This window comes from Mauremys mutica, chromosome 1 (genome assembly GCF_020497125.1).
Source record: "Mauremys mutica isolate MM-2020 ecotype Southern chromosome 1, ASM2049712v1, whole genome shotgun sequence".
Lineage (NCBI taxonomy): Eukaryota > Metazoa > Chordata > Testudines > Geoemydidae > Mauremys > Mauremys mutica.
Window position 1 is genome coordinate 305,686,056 of NC_059072.1, and position 20,197 is coordinate 305,706,252.

At 47.2% G+C, this 20,197-nt stretch overlaps 1 protein-coding gene and 1 long non-coding RNA gene across 3 annotated transcripts in view; both read right to left on the bottom strand.

The window, feature by feature from the left end:
* Positions 1-2,756: 2,756 nt before the first annotated feature.
* LOC123361652 (coiled-coil domain-containing protein 70-like) lies at positions 2,757-13,004 on the bottom strand (the record flags this gene model as incomplete). Its single annotated transcript, XM_045001699.1, has 3 exons — positions 2,757-3,044; positions 10,666-10,687; positions 12,985-13,004. Coding segments are annotated over 3 exons (330 nt in total), but the record flags the coding sequence as incomplete, so codon positions are not given.
* Positions 13,005-14,608: 1,604 nt separating this feature from the next.
* The window catches only part of LOC123354698, a 44,767-nt gene continuing 39,178 nt past the window's right edge, over positions 14,609-20,197 (bottom strand). For both annotated transcript variants that reach the window (XR_006574826.1, XR_006574825.1), the window contains one exon: positions 14,609-15,048. This is a non-coding gene — a long non-coding RNA (uncharacterized LOC123354698). The remainder of the gene's footprint in view (positions 15,049-20,197) is intronic.

Here is a 20,197-nt window from a genome sequence, read left to right on the forward strand (position 1 = left end):
GTAATGCTTGTCCTCTACTGGTTAAGCTTTGCCAGCAGAGTTTGATACTGTTTCCCTTAAGATTTTGTTGAGTTGTTTGCAACCACTATTGGCATGGATGGAGTGCCATTGCTTGGCTCCATTCAGGGGCAGCTCCAGGCACCAGCGCACCAAGCGCGTGCCTGGGGCGGCACGCTGCAGGGGGCAGCCTGCTGGTCGCCGTGAGGGTGGCAGTGAGGCTGCCTTCGTCGGCAGCATGCCTGTGGGAGGTCTGCCAGTCCCACGGCTTCAGCGGCAATTCAGCAGCGGGTACGCTGAAGGCACGGCACCGGCGGACCTCCCACAGGCATGCTGCTGAATCCGGGTTATCAGCAGACCTCCCACAGGCATGCCGCCGAAAGCCACCTGACTGCCGTGCTTGGGGCGGCAAAATACATAGACTTCATTCCTGACTCCATTTCTGTTTCTCTGAGAGCACCCAAAGGGTGTTTATGGACAATTATTCCTATGCCCCCAAGGGCCTCTCTCTCTTGGGGCGTGTCATAGGGATCTAGCTGGTCACTTTTCTTGTTCCATGTGTATACAAGGCTGCTAGGAGAGTTCTTGAGGAGACTTCGGATTCAGTCAGGGCTTAATTTATGCCAGGGCTTGGCAGTTCATAGCCCCGGCCCCTCCGGGCTTGGCAGTTCATAGTCCCGGCCCCTCCGGGGTTGGCAGTTCATAGCCCTGGCACCTCCAGGCTTGGCAGTTCATAGCCCCGACCCCTTCGGGCTTGGCAGTTCATAGTCCCGGCCCCTCCGGGCTTGGCAGTTCATAGCCCTGGCACCTCCAGGCTTGGCAGTTCATAGCCCCGACCCCTCCGGGCTTGGCAGTTCATAGCCCTGGCACCTCCAGGCTTGCTGCATCAGTTATGAAAGTAAAAAAAATTGCTTGAGCCCCAGCACCTAATTGCTTGAGCCCCGGCACCTCTTTCATTATGAATTAAGCACTGGATTCAGTTTGTTTGGTATGCTGATGACACCTGGTTCTACATCTCCAGTCATGTCTGGCACAGCGAGAACAGTGGAATGAATTACCCAGTGTCCAGATGATCTTGAGGCTTGTATGAGAGCTAATCAGATGTGACTCAAATCAGGCAAGCCTGAGATACTGTTGGTGGGCTGGGAAAAGCAGCTGGGAGAGCTGAAGGAATTTGTATTGGTGAAATTCAATTTTAACCTATGAAGCTGTAAATGGCTGGGACCTGGTTACCTGAGCTATTGCCTCTTCCCCCATGACACACTGCCACAACTGAGATCAGCAGAGATGCTTGAACTGGAGCTCTCTCAATATAAATGACAATGATCTTCTGGCAGGATGTCCTGTGGAAGAAGCCCTAGGGTTAGGAACTGGTTCTCCAGCTTGATCTATCAGAGCCCAGATTTGTTAACCTTCCAGCCAGGAGTAGCACTAGCATTTTGCCAGCCAGGATAGAAAATGTTTTCATCACACACACACACACACGCACATACACACACACATGGCTGCCCCATTGGGAGTGGACAAAAAAATAATAAAGCCGGACAATCAGGAGCAGAGCAACTTCCCCGCTTGCTCACCCCTAGGACTGGTCCTGCTTCCCACCATGCTGCAAAGCCCATCTATTTTCTCTGTTCTTGAGGAGGACATGGGCTGAGATGGAAATATTTATGGGTACTTCTATTTTTGGTTTGTGATTTATTAGTTAAAGGGACAGGCGCCTAGAACACAGGATGAGCACCTATAAGAACGTTTTAGAAATGTGAAGAAATAAGAATTAAATAAAGCATAGGAGAATTATCTGTACTGTATAAAGCAGTGGTGCCCAAATTATTCCTCTCATACCCCCCATCCCTACCAGTAATGGTATGTGTCCGCATCCTCTCCCCGCCAGACTGGGAGCGGAGTGATGTCTGGCCCGGGGCCCATGGCTGGGAACGGAACTGCGGCCAGAAAGCGGAGTCTGGGAGGGCAGGGTCCAACAGCCAAGATCAGGGGCCAGAGCGGAGCTAGGAGCAGAGCAGGGCTGGATGGCACTCCCTTCCCCCATCCCCCGGTGGGGGCTGGCCCAGGCCCTGCTGCACACCCCTGTCCGGAGGTTCCTCTGCACCCCCCCTAGGGCACTACTGGTATAAAGCATTTCCAGTATGAGATGCTGATAGTCCCAGCTTTCTTGTGAAGTCACTACCCTCTCAGCAACTTGTCACGCGCTGGATAACATTTCAAGCTGGATAGCGGGTGGAATGGAATTTCAGAACGAGCTTTTCTTATCAAGTCCCTAACCAATTTACTGACACTCATTTTTAGAATTTCAGTTAAAAGGACTGTCTTGTTAGAGCATCACTACTTTGAGAGCCAAGATTTATCAAATCCCAGTTGCCCTGGTTGAAGGTGAAAGGTTGATAAATTAGGCTGTCACATAGCGGCTTCATGATATTTACTGACATAGAAGAAGAAACTAAACAAGGACTTAATTCCAAGAGACTCATTTACACCATGCCTAGTGCTGCACCCTTCCTCTTACATGAACATGGCCTCGACAATCAATCAATACAGCTTAATGTAATTGCTGTCCTTGTGTAAAAGTTTCTTCTTCCAAGAGGACTATTCCTTCTCCCAGAGAGCTTCCTCTTCCTTAGAGATAGCCTCACCTTGTTCCCTATAGCCTTTTCCTTCTCCCTGACATCCCCAAACTTTTTGCAGCAGCTAACATCTCCATCTTGGAAGAACATTTGCTTCTCACTAAAAACCTAGTTCTCCTACCAGGAAGGTATTTTCCTTTTTGTGAAAGCATCTTCTGCCTCCTGGAAGGCTCCTTCATCTTTCTTTAAAGTTCTTTGCTTCTCCCAGAAAGCCTTGTATTCCTGGAAGGCTTTGATATTGTCCTGGAGAGGTTTCATTTCCCTCCAGAAGCTCTTTTTCTTCTTACAAAAGGCTTTGATCTTTTCTGGGAAAGCTGTAGACTTTTCCCCAAAACCTTTCATTTTTTCATGGAAAATTTTCATTCTTTCCTGGGAAATGTTCATCTTCTCCTGGAAAGCCTTAATCTTAGGATTACCAGATAGCAACAGTGAAAAAACGGGACAGGGGGTGGCAGGTAATAGGCACCTATATAAGAAAAAGTCCCAAAAACCGGGACTGTCCCTTTAAAAATGGGACATCTGGTCACCCTACTTAATCTCCTCCTGGAAGGACATAATTTCCTCATGCATCTTCTTGTTGGCCTGTTTCTTGCAGGAATCAGAAGCCAGCAGAAGCTTATCTTTCTCTCCTGCTTGTAGATAAGTATCTTTATACTTAGCTGGGCAATGCATGGAGTCATAAACCAAGTTTGCCCAGTTCAGTCTTGGGGTCTAGCAGTTAGAAAGAGGATATGAAAGTTATTTGTGAAGAAATGAACTCCTGCATACAAATTATAGAAAGATATTCCACTAGAAACACACTATATACATAGGATGGTGGTAAATATGGTGGGGTGGAGTTTACAAAGATGCTCACTCAGGGCCACTAGCTAGATGTCACAGAACACAAATCAAACACACACAGCTTTAGTTATGAATTTCAGAGGAAAGAACACAACTTCATTAGACATTTAAAACAGCAGGAATAAATCTAAGTTATCCCACGAATATGGTACATTCTGAATTAAAATCTGTATAAAGCAAAGTAATGCTATAGTAGACAGTAAGTTTATATTATTATTCATTCTCTTTTTATAAAAAAAACACTGTAACTGGATCTTCATATTTCAATTTCTAGGCGCCAAACATGGCTGTATGCTTACAATATACACGCTAATTCTTACTCTGTCCTTTACTGTGGGTCTAAAACAATGTAAATAAAGATTGCGTTTCTTTTGACATTTTATGTCTTTAGCTTCAAAATGCATGATATCATTAAAATGTAGTAAACATATTTAGGCAGCATCAAAACTATAAAATTTGTGACACATTAAAGGGAGAAAAACTCTCTCGGACCTACACAAGTGACGCCCTAGAAATAATCTAGAGGACATCTGATATACCTTAGTGATAGGTGTTATTTCATAAAGTGTAACATCGGTGGCACTATAAAGTGTGACTTCTGTAGTGGTGGTGATAAGGGCGCTAATCCAGCAACGAATTTAAGAGTATGTTGATTTCAGGCAAACAAGTAGGCCCAAGCATGTGCTTAAATGCTTTGCTGGATTGAGGCTTAGCGTGGGATGAATATGTGTTCAGGGGAGTGAGTTCAAGGTGGGCAGTCCAGAATGGCTTTTTGATCACCCAGTCTCGTTCCTGGTGCTGAATGAAAGGCTTCTTTTGATGGCAACCTGGGACAGACTCCAGAGCTAAAATGGACACTTCGACCACAATCCCTGCTGAGGCACTCAAGGCCTGATCCAAAACCCATTGAAGTCAATAGGAATTGTTCCTTTGAATTTAAAGGATTTTGCTTCAAGCCCTCAGTTTGCATTTTGGATTACGACTCCTTGGTATGGAATATTACATTACTGAGGCCTAGATCTTTCTGGTTGACATTTTGCTGTATTTATTTCAATTTTTAAGCAAAATTTTAACATTTTCAGCTTTGTAATTAGATACATTAAATTAAACACTCCTGATTAAACAAACTTAATTACTTTTATATTTCCATAAATAAAATAATGAGCTAATTTTTCATCACCACTCACCCTCTGGAGTCATTACAATTTATGTCAGCCCTGTGTTTTTGAATGATGACTTTGCCACAGTCAGTATGAAACCATAATTAATAGCAATTTAATCAAGACAACTTTGGAAAATGTAGAAAATTCTGGCACAAAGTTTTATCATCAGATGAAACACAAATTATTATACTCTACTTGGATAGTTTATATATGTGGCAGAGAAAGAGATGCCATAAGAGACGAGATCCTTGTTCCTATTGTTCACAGGGATGACTAAAGATGTCGACAAGATCTCTTTCAGTCATGGCATTGGGCTTATTTTTTTAACTTTGGCATGGCTCTGAGCGAGGGGCAGTGCTTATGTTGCAGTAGTTCACGACACAGTACTCACTTACTTTTGTGGCATGGACTCAACTTAGCCCATGTGAAGGGAGTCTTAGGCTATGTCTACACTGGCACCAATACTCGGTTACTGGACCATGTACATGCTTGTTCATGCTCCCCATACATGCACCAAGAGTCCACATTATATTGTATACCCACATCCACACAGTCACTGTTGTTAGGGGCAGTAGCCCAGGGATCTGTGCATCGCAAGGAGACACTCTAGGATTTGCTTTGCTCTGTGTTGTTGGTACTGTCCCCCACCTTCACACATTTGCCATTGGCAGTTCCTAATCATGCCCCCTTCACTGTTATTCCCTGTCAAACTGAGTGGAAGACATGGAGTGATGGGATGATGATCTTGTTCTGGTCCTGCTCCTTATTGTGGGCTAAATGGTTATGCAGTGAAATAACCAATTGGCGAGATGTTGGATGAAATTTGGGCAGAACATTAAAGACAGCTGACCTGGAGGGTCAATGACAATTCATTCAGCTCAGGTGGTACAGATATGGTGAAAGCCAGTATTGCCATGATATGCCCTTGGGTGGAACATTGCTCCTGGTACCAACATGGTCTCTTGTAAACCACTTTGAGGTCGGAAAGTCCACCATCAGGCCTATGGTTATGCAAGTTTGTGAGGCAATTAACACTGTGAGCTACCCATGGGTGGTTACCATCAAAAATGTTCCAGAAATAATAGTTGGATTTCAGAGAATGGGGTTTCTGAACTGTGCAGGGGCCATCAGTGAACCCATATCCCAGTACTTTACCCACCATGAGGGACAAGTGAATAGATGAACTGAAATGGTTACTATCAACTCATGCTGCAAGGCTTGGTGGACCACAGAGGCAGATTAGTGAATACAAACATGGAAAACACTGGATAGGTTCATGAGGCTAGAATGCTGAGGAGATCAGGATTGTACCTGAAAGGGGAAGAAGGGATTTTATTCCCCAGAAATGATATTGTTCTGTATAGTCTGTCTGTGCTAAATGTTATTTTGGGGACCCCACACACCTGCTCCTAACTTCGCTCATGAAACCATACCCTGAGACCAATGACCCTTGAAAAATGGAATTCAGTTACTAACTCAGTAACTTCTGAATGGTTGTGGGGGTGCACACCCCTCTGGATGCCAATGTGGCAAACGCTGTGCTTATAATCATCACCCACTGCGCACTCCATAGTCTTTGTGAGGGTGAAGGGGAGGGATTCAGGCCTAAGTGGACACAGGACAAGTCTGGTTTACAAACGCTGCACAGGCAGTCAGATGACACCCACATGCACATGAGTCATGGCTGCCAGTGAGCAAGGGAAATCAGGGATGCCATATGTGCACTTATCTTGGCACAGCAGAGAGGCAGAAGATGACTAAGGGACACCTTCACACCCTGTGCAGCTGCTGGAAAAGCACATGAGGGAACATTAACATATATTTGTGGGGCTACATAGCTTTGTGAGAAGTTTTTTTCCCCAGTAGCCATAAGATTACTAGCCATCCGTGCCTGTGACAGTGCACCCACTGAAGACAATGATAACAGGGCACCTCAACTGAGTTCTCTCTGTAGGGTTGTGTCTGTGCTGTGGAGGGTGGCAGCCAAGTAGTAATGCAGTCATTGTGCAATGCTTTCGTCTTCACTGTTCACATTTCTTTACTTCTCTGCTAACGACAGAACTCAATCTCTGTTAACCTTATCAACCTTTTCTTGGGAGTGGGGTATGCAGCCATTCTTTTTTATTTTAAACCATTCACTGTCAGTGGTGCAAACTGCATTTAGCAGCTGTTATGGAGCGCTAGTCCCTGATATGGTTGAAACTGGTCAGGGTTTGTGGGGGGAGGGTCGTTTAATCACAGAGTAGTGGCAGATGTAGTCATTGTCTGCATTGTTATTGGAATTTCAATTTTCTACATGCGAACTAAGCCATAAAGACGTTCACCTACCGCTTTTCTGTGTTGCAGAGTTTTGCTGTGTTGTAAACCAGTAGTGCTTTCCGTAAGCACACAACTCTAACTGCACTTTCCCCATCCCTCCTGTGTATCCTTGGGACTTGGGGTATTTCTGAACCTGAGCTGGTGATGCAGGAGCAGGGGGAGGAACAGACGGAAAAGTGTTTTTGGTATCATGGCACCAGACAATGATACACCATTCAATTTCATGTGCTCTGAATTATGGGGCCTAATCCCAAACCTGAAAACAGCTTCACTTCATTATACTTCGGAAGTAGTGTCCACACACAAGTCAAGGAAACTATAACATTTATTAAAAGTACTTGATGGAACATGTAATTAAAACTCTTTAAAAAATAAACGTAAACCAACAATATTTAAAACATCAAGGGAACAAATCTGTGAACACTGGCCAAATGTTAATGTCTCAGCATCCATCTCCTTGTCCTCCCTCTGACAAGGGAGAATGGGGGTGGGGAATGCTTATGGGGACATCTCCAGCAATGGATTGGGGCGGGCACTTGGTGGGTTTCCAGGACTTTTGCAGGCTCATCATTCCCCTCCTAGATGCTCAGGAGGGTCCCCCTGGGACAGATTTTGGGTACCAGTGGAGGGTGTGGTCCTAGGAATTGTGCAGGCTCCATGTCCCCCACCTGGTCACTTGGAGGGAGGGGTACCAAAAAGAAGATCCTCTGGCTCAGCAGTACCCTGGGTGGCAGCCAGAGGAAGTGGTGGTGATGGTTCATGGACAGGATCAGTGTCCCCTGAATTCATTTGGCCACTTGTTCTATCAGCTTTCCCCTTAGGGAATGCTCTCATTGCCTATGGCCTGCCCCCTGCTCCATGAACCAGTTCATCAGTGTCTCTTCCTGCTGAAGAGCCCACTCCCTCCATGCCCTGAGGAACTCAAACTTTTCCTTGTTCCTCCTGTCCATGCCAATGAGAAGCTCTTCCAGTGTCCTTCTCTATCTGCCTCTGCTGTCTCTGGGGGGCAGCTCCTGCCCTCCTCATGGAATAGTTTTCTTTTCAGGAGCAGAAGATCCTGCCAATTCAAAGAGAAGAGTAGCATTATATATTTTTTTCCTTTAGAAGAAATTTTCCCACATAACTTAACTGTGCTGTAGAAGGCCACAATTTTTATACTTTTCAGCATTCCACAAATGCAACTGTTAGACTATCCTTAGTCCTCAGGACAGCTTTTCCAATTCACGAGGAAGGAGCAGAGGCTAATGGTAAGAAAAATGTATTAATGTTTTCAAAAAAATTAAATATTCATAGTGTTTTGGGGGCGAGGGGGAGAGGAGAGAGGTGGCAGTTCCTTCCAGGAGCTATGTTGCCAATTTGCAATTTTTTCTTTAAAGGCCAGCCAACATTTGGAGAACATAGTGCTTTTCAAAGTACCAGAATGGAAAAAGGGGTGGCTTTCCAGTCCTTTGCAGAAGATCCAGAAATCTAGTTAGAGAGATGTCTCTCTTAATGATCACAGCTCTACGTATTGCTGAATGGAGGGATTTAGTCAGATATGAAGGTGGACCAAACAGATTTGCACTGTCATTGAACTTCAAGGCCCAGATGGAATTACTGCTATACCAGAAATTTGCTGAAATAAACTTACAGGGCTGGGAGGCAATTCAACTGGAAAGTGACACTATTCTCGGCACACAGAGTTTCTGTGCAAACACATACCATGGCATCACCAGGAAATCCTGCTGCTGGGCCTGCCTAACAATCACGAAAAGGACAGGGAAAGAAAGAGACACACCACAGTTTGATCTGGTTCCTTGAAGTTTCAGATCAGCACCACAAGCCCCTTGCCTCTCTACTACAAAGGGGCCCCGCACGGTATGTACCCCAACCACCAGACCAATCCTTCTTCCACCGCCATTTCCTCCAAATTGTGCACCATGGGGAGAGGCAGTAAAAGTGTTGCAATCTTCCAAAGGAGAAAGGACCACTGCAGTTAACTTCCCCTCAGACAACCAAACCGTTCTAAAACGGTGCCCTTCCCCTTCCCTCACCTAACTCCCTCTCCACTTCGAACCACAGATACAGGGGGCACAATGATTTTTCAGGAATAATCTGTTTTTAAAACAGCTTTAGCCACATGCATAATACTTGTTCATGGGAAATCAATAAAATCATTGCTTTATAACCATGTCTTGCTCAGGGACCGTTTTGGGATGGAGCAGAGTGAGGGCTCAATGGAGGGGGAAAGATGGAGGGCTTTGGTAAGGGGATGGGGCATGACAATGCCCTGGCTTCAATACTGCAGTTCAAACTCACAGACACAAAGCAATGCATGGCATATTACTTCACACAACACACAGTCAACCTGTGGAACTCTTTGCCAGAGGATCTTGTGAAGGTCAAAACTATAACAGGGTTCAAAAAAGAACTAGATAAATTCATGGAGGATAGGTCCATCAAGGGCTATTAGCCAGGATGGGCAGGGATGGTGTCCCTAGCCTCTGTTTGTCAGAAGCTGGGAATGGGCGACAGGGGATGGATTACTTGATGATAACCTGTTCTGTTCATTCCCTCTGGAGCCCCTGGCATTGGCCAGTGTCGGAAGACAGGATATTGGGCTAGATGGACCTTTGGTCTGACCCCATATGGCCATTCTTATGTTCTTATGTACTGGAAGCCCTTGACACCTGCTCCAGCTCATCCTAGACTGGGCATGTGTGATGGGCATGTGTCACATTCCAGGGTGCAGTCCATACCTGTGAGGGGATGTGTCACTGCCTGCCCTATAATCCTGGGTGCCTCGCAACCGTTTGCTGTTGTAGCTCCCAACCTAGGCTGCTCACAAACAGCCTAACAATATACAGGTCACACCCTGAGTGTCCTTTTAAAGCTGAAGCCTGTCAGCAACACTCCAGTCACACTGAGGGGACACATGGGGGCAGGGCGTGCGGAGTGAACCCCCCCCACACACACACATTTGCTGCTTGGCTTGTACTGAGCATGCTCACATGGACTGAGCATGCTCAGTAACACTGCTGAAGCCGGCTGCCCTCACTCCACCCCCCGACTATCGGCTGACCCCAATACGCTCCCAGTGCCGAACTTTCCCCAAAACGTTTGTTCTGAACTGTCCAGCCCTCTCCTGGGCAGATCAGATATTAGAGTCCATTACCTCTATGAGAGGTCAATATGCAACAGTTTGCTACTTTAATTACCAAACAGTTCAGTTTAAACACAACACTGGATTCATTTTGATTTAAAAAAATAAAACACGTTTATTTAACTACAAAGAGATAGATTTGAAGTGAGTACAAGTATAAGGCCTGGTCTACACTAGGACTTTAATTCGAATTTATCAGCGTTAATTCGAACTAACCGCTCAACCGTCCACACCAGGAAGCCATTTAATTCGAACTAGAGGGCTCTTTAGTTCGAATTTGGTACTCCACCCCGGCAGGTGGAGTAACGCTAAATTCGACACGGCTAGCTCGAATTAGGCTAGGTGTGGATGCAAATCGAACTTAGTAGCTCCGGGACCTATCCCACACTGCACCACTCTGTTGACGCTCTGGACAGCAGTCCGAGCTTGGATTCTCTGCCCAGCCACACAGGAAATGACCCGCGAAAATTTGAATTCATTTTCCTGTCTGGGCACTTTGAATCTGACGTTCTGGTTGCACATCAGGGCGAGCTCCGCAGCACCTGCCACGATGCAGAGCTCTCCAGCAGAGGAGTCCGGGCAATCCCAGAATAGAAAGAGGTCCCCAGCATGGACTGACAGGGAAGTCATGGATCTGATCGCTGTGTGGGGCGAGGAGTCTGTGCTCTCGGAGCTGCGCTCCAGCAAGCGGAATGCGAAGACCTTCGAGAAGGTCTCGAAAGCCATGAAAGAGAAAGGATACAGCCGGGATGCGATGCAGTGCCGCGTGAAAGTCAAGGACCTAAGACAAGGGTATCAAAAAGTCAGAGCGGCAAACGGACGCTCGGGAGCACAGCCCCAGACATGCCGCTTCTACGAGGCACTGCATGCCATTCTAGGTGGGTCTGCCACCACTGCCCCACCAGTGACGGTGGACTCCGAGGACGGAATAGTGTATCGGGACAGTTCCTCCTCGATGTTCGCCGATGGGGAAGCTGAGGAAGGGTCTTTTGAGGACGGCGCAGGTGACAGCGAACACACTCCCGCTTTCCCTGACAGCCAGGATCTCTTCATCACCCTCACAGAGATCCCCTACCAACCCTCCCCTGCCGTTAACCCGGACTCGGAATCAGGGGAAGGATCAGGCGGTAAGTGCTACACACGTATAAACATTTATTTTTTGTAACATTGTTATAGAAAAAATAGAAACTGTATTTACAAAATTCTAAATATTAAACTATATAAAGAGAAGGTCCACACAAATGGGGATAGAAAAATAATCCTCTAGCGACATTTCCACGAAGGTGTCACTCAGTTCCTCGCAAAGCCTCCGCATGAGGTTCGTCGGAAGAGGTGCCTTGTTGGGCGCTCCGTGGAAGCAGACTCTTCCACGCCAGGACATCCGAATATAGAGTGGAACCATTGCCTCGACTAGCATTGCTGCATATGGTCCTGGTCTGTGCAGTGCGTCCCGTAACATCCTGTCTTTCTGGGCACGAGTGACCCGCCTCAGGGTGATCTCGTTCTGCAAATACTGCATCTAAGTAGGGCAATTAGTGTAGTGTTACTATTGTTAATGGTTTACAATTAGGTTGCATAACAATGACCCTCGACTAACAGCCACGTGCGAGAGGCCACAGAGAACAAGCATCCATTGATCATTCCCGTGCACTGGCGGGAGGGGCTGCAAAAGGCTCATCCTTTCTGCTTTGCACATTTCCTTTAGCAGGAGAGCACAGCTAACCACTAACTGATAAGCAGTATGTACTGTAAGGCTTACCAGGACTTTGTGCAAGAGGGATGCAGCTGTCTCCTCGCTTGTGTGCTGTCCAGTGCAATGGCTCCGCCAATGATGAGATCTTGAGACTTGGTTCCCTCTTTGGTCTTGTTAACTGAAACTGACTAGACTGTGTTTACTGTTGGCAAACATGTATGTGTTCAAGGAAATCACCTACTTTTTCGCATCACACAGCTTCGGCTCTTTCCCGGACTGCCCCGGCATCCCCCTCGCAGAGGCTGGCTCAGATTAGACGCCGAAAGAAAAAGACTAGGGACGACATGTTCCAGGAACTGATGGCCTGCTCCAGAGCGGAGGCGAGAGCAGAGACAGTGGAGGGACACTGTGTCAAGAGAGAAGAAGTCCTGTCCCCTCACCCAAAGTTACAAGAAGGAGGTTTCCTTACAGCATCAACCAGTCCACTCCAAGTTTAAAAACAGCGGTTGGTGTTACTCACTGTTTCCGTCACGTTTCTTGTGTCAGAAGACTTTCTGTGGGTGTGGGGGGGGGGGATTGTAATTGCAGTGCATAGCCCACAGTACCATGGTACAGACTTGGGTGCAGGGTCAACTGCAGGGCACACACAGACTGCAGTCACTAGGCACCAGGGTCAGTCTGTGTGGTGTATGCTGTACATGTTTCAACCAAGAAACAGAAATGCAAAGTCAACGAAAGATTTATTATTAAGTACTGTTACGTTTCATTAGTTTTAAAACGTGCTTTGGAAGTGGGGGAAACTTGGAGAACCGGGTTTGTGAGCTCAGATCTAACTGGACACATACAGACACAGGCCCATGATCAGGCTCTCTTAAAATCAAGTAGACAGTCACAGGTTACCCTGCTCTGCGAGGAAACTCGCTTTCAAAGCCTCCCTGATGCACAGCGCTTCCCGCTGGGATATTCTCTCGGCACGGGTGTCTGGCTGATCGTAAACAGCAGCCAGGCGATTTGCCTCAACCTCCCAAGCGGCCAAAGGTCTCGCCCTTGCTCTCACATAGATTGTGGAGCACACAGCAAGCAGCAATAACTACTGGGATATTCTTTTCGCTGATGTCCGAGCGAGTCAGTAAGCTCCGCCATCTCCCCTTGAGACGTCCGAAAGCACACTCCACCACCATTCTGCACTTGCTCAGCCGGTAGTTGAAGAGTTCCTTCGCACTGTCCAGGGCGCCTGTATAAGGCTTCATGAGCCAGGGCATTAGCGGGTAGGCCGGGTCCCCGAGGATCACTGTAGGCATCTGCACATCCCCAACCGTTATTTTGTGGTCCGGGAAGAAAGTACCTGCCTGGAGTCGTCTAAACAGACCAGAGTTCCTGAACACACGCGCGTCATGAACCTTGCGACGTTGATGTTGGTAACGTCTATGGTCCACCACAGCTTGCAGCACCATTGAAAAGTAGCCCTTTCGGTTAATGTACTCGCTGGCCTGGTGGGCTGGTGCCAGGATAGGGATGTGAGTCCCATCTATAGCCCCACCGCAGTTTGGGAATCCCATCGCGGAGAAGCCATCTATGATGACCTGGACATTTCCGAGAGTCACTACCTTTGAGAGCAGTTGCTCAACGATTGCGTGGGCTACTTGAATGACAGCAATCCCCACGGTAGATTTGCCCACGCCAAAGTGGTTCGCTACTGACCGGTAGCTGTCTGGCGTTGCTAGTTTCCAGAGAGCAATGGCCACTCGCTTATGCACACTCAGGGCTGCTCGCATGCGTGTGTCCTGGCGCTTCAGGGCAGGGGACAGCAAGTCACACAGTTCAAGGAAAGTGCCCTTACGCATCCTGAAGTTTCGCAGCCACTCTGTGTCATCCCAGACCTGCAGCACTATGCGGTCCCACCAGTCTGTGCTTGTTTCCCGGGCCCAGAATCGGTTCCACACCACATTGCCACCATGATCTCCACTGCCCGGCTGCTTTGTGAGAGGCCTGCGCCACTCTGGACGATAAGGTGCGAGGAGTTGACAACGGCCATAAGTGCAGCGATGATCGCAGCGGGCTCCATGCTCGCAGTGATGTGGCGTCCGCGCTGTAACCGACCAGACAAGGGCGCGAACAGATTTCCCGCCGGCGCTTTCATGGAGGGAGGGCGTGATTGACGGTTCAATGATGACAGTTACCCAAAACCACCCTCAACACATTTTTTCACCCAGCAGGCATTGCGAGCTCTACCCAGCATTCCAATGGGCAGCGGGGACTGCGGGAACTGTGGGATAGCTTCCCACAGTGCACCGCTTCCAAAGTCGACGCTGGCCCGGTGAATGTGGACTCAGAAGTTCGAATTTGTGTATTTAGTATGGATACACAAATTCGACTTCATAAGGTCGAATCCACAAATTCGACTTAAGTAGATTCGAAATAGTCCTGTAGTGTAGACAAGGCCTAAGATATTAACAGCAGAAATGGTTACAAGAGAAACAAAGACAGAACACTCTCTAGTAGCTAAAATGTAACAAACTAGACTTGGTTCTAGGTAAAATCCTTGGCCACAGGAACATTGCTGACCAAATGAGCCTCAAGTGCTTTATACTTTCCTGGCACTGGGCCGGAGGCTGCTAAATACCTGCCTGCTTCTGCCTCCATGAAATTTCCTGGTACCGGTGTACATTTCAGATGCTCCAGGCAAAGTCGTACTCTGACCACCCATTGATCAGTTCTCAGATGTGGTCGGCAAGCCAGGCAGCTGCTCTCGGACCAGGATCCATGTTCACCTGTACCGATCAAAATAGCACAGCGGAAAATTGTTCTGATGTGGTTAGCACAGATCACTACGACCAGTGAAAATGGGGGGTGGGGGGGGACAGGTACCTTTATAGATTAGGGTAAGGGTCAGAGGTCAGTGCATTTTGGGGAATAGGGTGGCGAACTACTGAAACTCAAGACTTGGTACACACCTCTTATCCCTGTCTGCACAGCACACTGACATGGGTAAAGGGTCATGTGACAGCCTGAGGTATGTACTTACCGATACGCCAGAGGTGTGCTAGCTTACTCGCCCTGTACTCACCTTCAGCCACGTACTCCTGGGGTTTAGGTGTGGACAATAGGAACAATAGAGGGGTTATGGTGCAACTAAGTGCCTGGATACATGTCCAGTCACTAGTGTAGAAATACCCTTACTCTCTCTCAGTCCCCAGCACAGACACGTAGGCGAAGTCGCAGTCTAGCCCAGAAAGATCAATGCTGTATCTGAAGGGACAGTAACATCATAAATGGAACGAGATGAAATTCGGAATTTCTATCCTGCTGGAAATTTCAAGGTTTTAAAATCTGGTTTTGTCTCAAACTAAGATGAACAGTCAAAAGTTCTGATTTTTTTGCCAAATGAAATATTCAGAAAATATTTAGTTTTGATCTTATTGAAACATTTGTTTTGACTTTAATAATATAATATAATTAATATAACAGTTGACATGAAATTAACCATTTCAAACATTTTCTGGGAAAATTTTGACAAAATCGATACATCCCCACAAAACTTATTGCTTTCATTGAATCAGAATTTTTTGATAGAAAACTGTTCCATCAGAAATTTTTCTATGAGCTAATCATAAATCATGTGGAGGGAAGAGGATGTATTTGTCACAAGCAATCAATGGCCTGGGCCAAGTGTATCTCAAAGACCACCTAATGGTCTAAGACCATGGTTAACAACTCTACTCCTCAGGCACAAATGAGCTTTCTAACAAAGCTCAGCTGTGCAGCAGATAGAGCTTTCTTGGGCGGGAGGAGGGTCTGAGACTGTGGAGCAAACACCAGGAGAATTAAGGACCATCACAAACATACCATATTTCACTCCTAGTGAAGGCACACTTCTTTCATCTGCCTTCTCTAACAAAGACATAGTAGCATGTACATTAAAAAAAAGTATCAGAAGAAGACCCTCCCAAAACCAAATACTGCTGCACACAAGCAACATATGAAAAATGTTAGCCACATGGCTTAATGCACTACTGGAAGGTGCTCAGATACTGTGATGATGAGTATGGCAATATAAACCTAAACAGAACAGAAGAGGAGAATAAAGACTCAGCATCTTGGGTTTACTCATCTCTCTGCTTCCCCCTCTTGCCAGTCTTTCCTCCTTTTTGTTAATTTTGTATCTGATCAGTCTGAATTCTAGACTGAATCTTCCATCCCTGGCATTAAAATGTATTTGCATATTTAATTCAAAACTGACCACCTGTGCTGTTGCCTTCTGTGTTAGAGATGCTGTTACCATGGCAACTAACACCTGGATCTTAACTAAATCTGTGAAGGTTCTAAAAGACAAAGAGCCTTAATTCTTCCACTGCATAATGCTGGGCCCTTGAAGACTTAAAATGCATATAAAACCGAGAGAAAAACGTATGTGCTCTGAGATGAATTACAGCCCCATCCTGATCGTGGGAGAAAGCCAGACGCTTCTACATGAAGGGTGGGGGGAAACAGGAGCATACACACAAATAACAGAATGTTGAGGCACTAAGGGAGAGTGCAAATAGAGAGGGGTCAATCAGCCTGTCCGCCTGCATAGCAGTTTCAAAACATTTTCTCCCCTCTATTGTTGTTTTTGTTGAAGGGGGACAGAAGATGGGTGAGGGCGGTCCAGGAGGAGACAAGGAATCAGGTGGTGGCCCAAGTAGAGGAGAAAATAGAGATACAAACAAGGAGAAAGGGGTGTGGATGAAAAGAGTGAATATGAGAGAGAGTTTGTGGTGGAGGTCAGGGGGTGGCTCCAAGAAGGATGATAAGAGATAGAGGGGACCAAGGAGGAAGGGAAAAGATTGATGGAGGCCATTAAAGTGGCTCAAAAGAAGGGGGCAACTGGAGGAAAATGGGAAGGCCAAGAGGCAAAGGGTAAGAGAACCTGAAAGAGGGGGGAAGAGATTTGGAGGCCAGCAATGGCATTCTGTGACAGTTGTAGTAAGGCATGCAACAACTCCCTTGCATGCCTTTGGCTGTCCAAAATGGTGTTTTCCATGCAGACTGACCTCACATATATGGTGCATGCAAGATCAATCTGTGCAGAGGTTTGTTCTATGAAATGGCATCCTCCATAGGGGCCACATGGAATCATCCATGGGCTGCCAGTTGGACAACACACAACCAGTCAGGCTTGTGTCAGGAACTCACCTAGCAACCCAATGAGTTTGTCTGGGCCCAGTAAACTTTCACTACGTGACTGCGCTCCCTGATTGGACAGAAGGGACAACAGCTCACCATTTAAGCCTTGTAGCAACAGCAGCACGGTGGCTGCTCAGTGCATTCCACGCCTGCAGCTGTACCAGACCTGTTTCCAATACCGGCCCTCACTCCAACCCATGTCTGCTCCCACTCCAGCCGTAGTCCCTACCTTCTGCTGAACTTCTGGCTCCAACCACCAGCTTGTCTCCTAACCACAACTCCAGTTGTGCTTTTTGGTTCTCATAGACTCATAGGGACCATCATAATTAAAGCTAAGATTTCGTCATGGATATTTTTAGTAAAAGTCATGGACAGGTCACGGGCAATAAACAAAAATTCATGGAAGCAGTGACCTGTCTGTGACTTTTGCTGCTGTGGCTCCATGGTTTCCCCTGCCACCATGGTGGCTAGGAGCTGTGGGGCTGGTTTCCCCTCCACCCACAACAGCAGGGAGCTGCAGGGTGACCATATTTCCCAAAGAGAAAATGGGACACGCCAGCTGCTCGCCGTAGGTGTCCCCCTCTGCCTCCCCGCTTCCCTGCGCAAGGCTGTCATCTGTCGCTGGAACCCTGGGAGGGCTGGAACATTGCAGGGGGCCCCTGTCGACTGTCGCTGGAACCCTGCCAGGCCCCTGCTGGCTGCCAGCTCCAGAGTCCCGCAGCCCATGGGGCTGAAGCAGAGAATGTTGCAGAGGATTCCATGACTTCCATGATCTCTGTGACATAAACGTAGCCTTAATCATAATAATCTAGTCTGACCTCCTGCACATTGCTGCCACAGAACCTCACTCACCCAATCCTGTAGTAGGGCCATCATCTCTGGCTGAGTTACAGAAGGCCTCAAATTTTGATTTAAAGACTTCAAATTACAGTGAATCCATCATTTACTCTAGTTCAAAACAACAAGTGATGAATGCCCTACCCTGCCGAGGAAGGCAAAAAATCCCCAGGGTCTCTGCCAATCTAAGCTGAGGGAAAATACTTCCCAACACCAAATACGATGACCAGTTAGACCTTGAGCATGTAGGCAAGAGCCACCAGCCAGACACCTGGGAGAGTATTCTCTGTAGTAACTCAGAGCCCATGCCATCTTGTGTCCCATCTCTGGCCATTGAAGATATTTGCTAATAGCAGACACAGATGCGCCATATGCCATTGTAGGCAGTTTCATCATACCATCCCCTCCATAAACTTATCAAGCTCAGTGTTAAAACTAATTTTTTTTTTTGCTCCCACTGCTCTCCTTGGAAGGCTGTTCCAGACTTCACTCCTCTGATGGTTAGAAACTTTCATCTAATTTCAAGCCTAAACTTATTGATGGCCAGTTATATCCATTTGTCCTTGTGCCAACATTGGCCCTCTCCCTCCCTGGTCATACGTCTGATGTATTTATATGGAGCAACCATATCTCCCCTCATCCTTCATTTTGTTAGGCTAAACAAGTCAAGCTCCTTAAGTCTCCTCTTGTAAGGCAGGTTCTCCATTCCTCTGATCCTCCTAGTAGCCCTTCTCTGCATATGTTCCAATATGAATTCATCTTTCTTAAACATAGAAGACCAGAATTGCACACTGTATTCCAGATAAGGTCTCACAAGTGCCTTCTATAATGGTAATAATACGTCCTTTGCTCTACTGGAAATACCTCGTCCTGGAATTGCATTAGCCTTTTTCACAACCACATCAGATTGGCAGCTCATAGTTCTATTATGCCTCCTGATCTCTGGCTCCAACCATTGGCTTGTCTCCTGACCATGCCTCTGGATCTACCCTCTGGTGCTGCACCAATCACTAGGTCAGACTCCTGTTCTAACCACTAGGTCACACCACCTACACCCCAGTGTGTGACAATTTGAGCAGCCCAGAAGATAAGAGGGGACTTTGCCCCATGGCATGGAGCTTCCCCTCCAGAAGGACCCCAGCGGGAGCCCATCCCACCTTCTTAGACACTGTTGCGGTCCTGCAGAAACTGCAGATTCAGGTCACCGTACTACATGACCAGATGGCCGCACTCCAAGCCCAGGCAGCATCCTTGGTACCCACATCTCTCACATCCACATTCCATGAACCCAAGCTTCCCCTACTCAATGAGTTTGACAGAGATTGTGCCAAGTTTCATGGGTTCCTTAATCAATGTTGTCTCCAGTTCATGTTGCGGCCACAGTTGCACCCCATGGGTCGGTTCTGAGTGGGCTTAGCACTTAGTCTGCCCACTGGAGAGGCCCTGAAGTGGACTACCCCACTCCTGAAGGTATCCAATCCTCTCCTCACACACTTCAAGAACTTCGTACAGGCAATGGTGGGCATCTTTGACAGCTCTAATCAAGAACATACCGCAGAAGCTGCTCTCCATGCCCTCTGGCATGGTCCCAGGTCTGCTGCCAAATATACAGCAGAATTTTAATGCCTGGCCACAGACTTTGATAGAATGAGGACGTGCAGTATCACCACTTCAGGCAGGGTCTCACTGACACTATACAAGATTAACTAGCACAGATAGAACCTCCACCTAGCCTGGGAGACTTAATTGTACTGTATTGATCTACATATTAGGATTGATGATCAGCTAGCAGAACGAGACCAAGAAAAACAACACACCACCTGACCCTTGCCAGCCCGAACTCTTCCATTTCCTGGGACCCAAGTTGCCCTAGTAGACCTGAACTGATGCAACTTGACCAAGCCTGATCCCACCTCTCTGCTGACAAAAATAATTGTCATTTGGCATTGGGGTTGTGCCTGTATTGTGGGATGCCTGGGCACATTGCAGCAGGTTGCCCAGCCAAAGTTCAACCCATCCCTAGGTTGGGAAACACCAGAGCCCAACACCAATGGGGCGGGCGGTCTTGGATTGGGTCAGTGCTCCTCTCCTCCCTACAGCGAATAACACTGCTGCCTATCATCGAGAATCTTGGCAACCCACAGCCACCAAACAACTCTGCTCCGTCTCCCTCTCTGACTCCAGCATTCTGCCATGCCCAATGTCCACTTAGAAGCATTGGTCGACTCATGCACATCTGGCAAACTCATTTTCCAGGACTTTGTTAAGATGCATCGAATTCATGGCCTTTGCAAAGACTTCCCCGTGCTTGTCAAGGCTATTGATGTGTCACTACTCTCTTCAGGCCCCACTGCACATCAGACAGCCCTCCTGGAGGTAGTACCTGGGAGGTCAC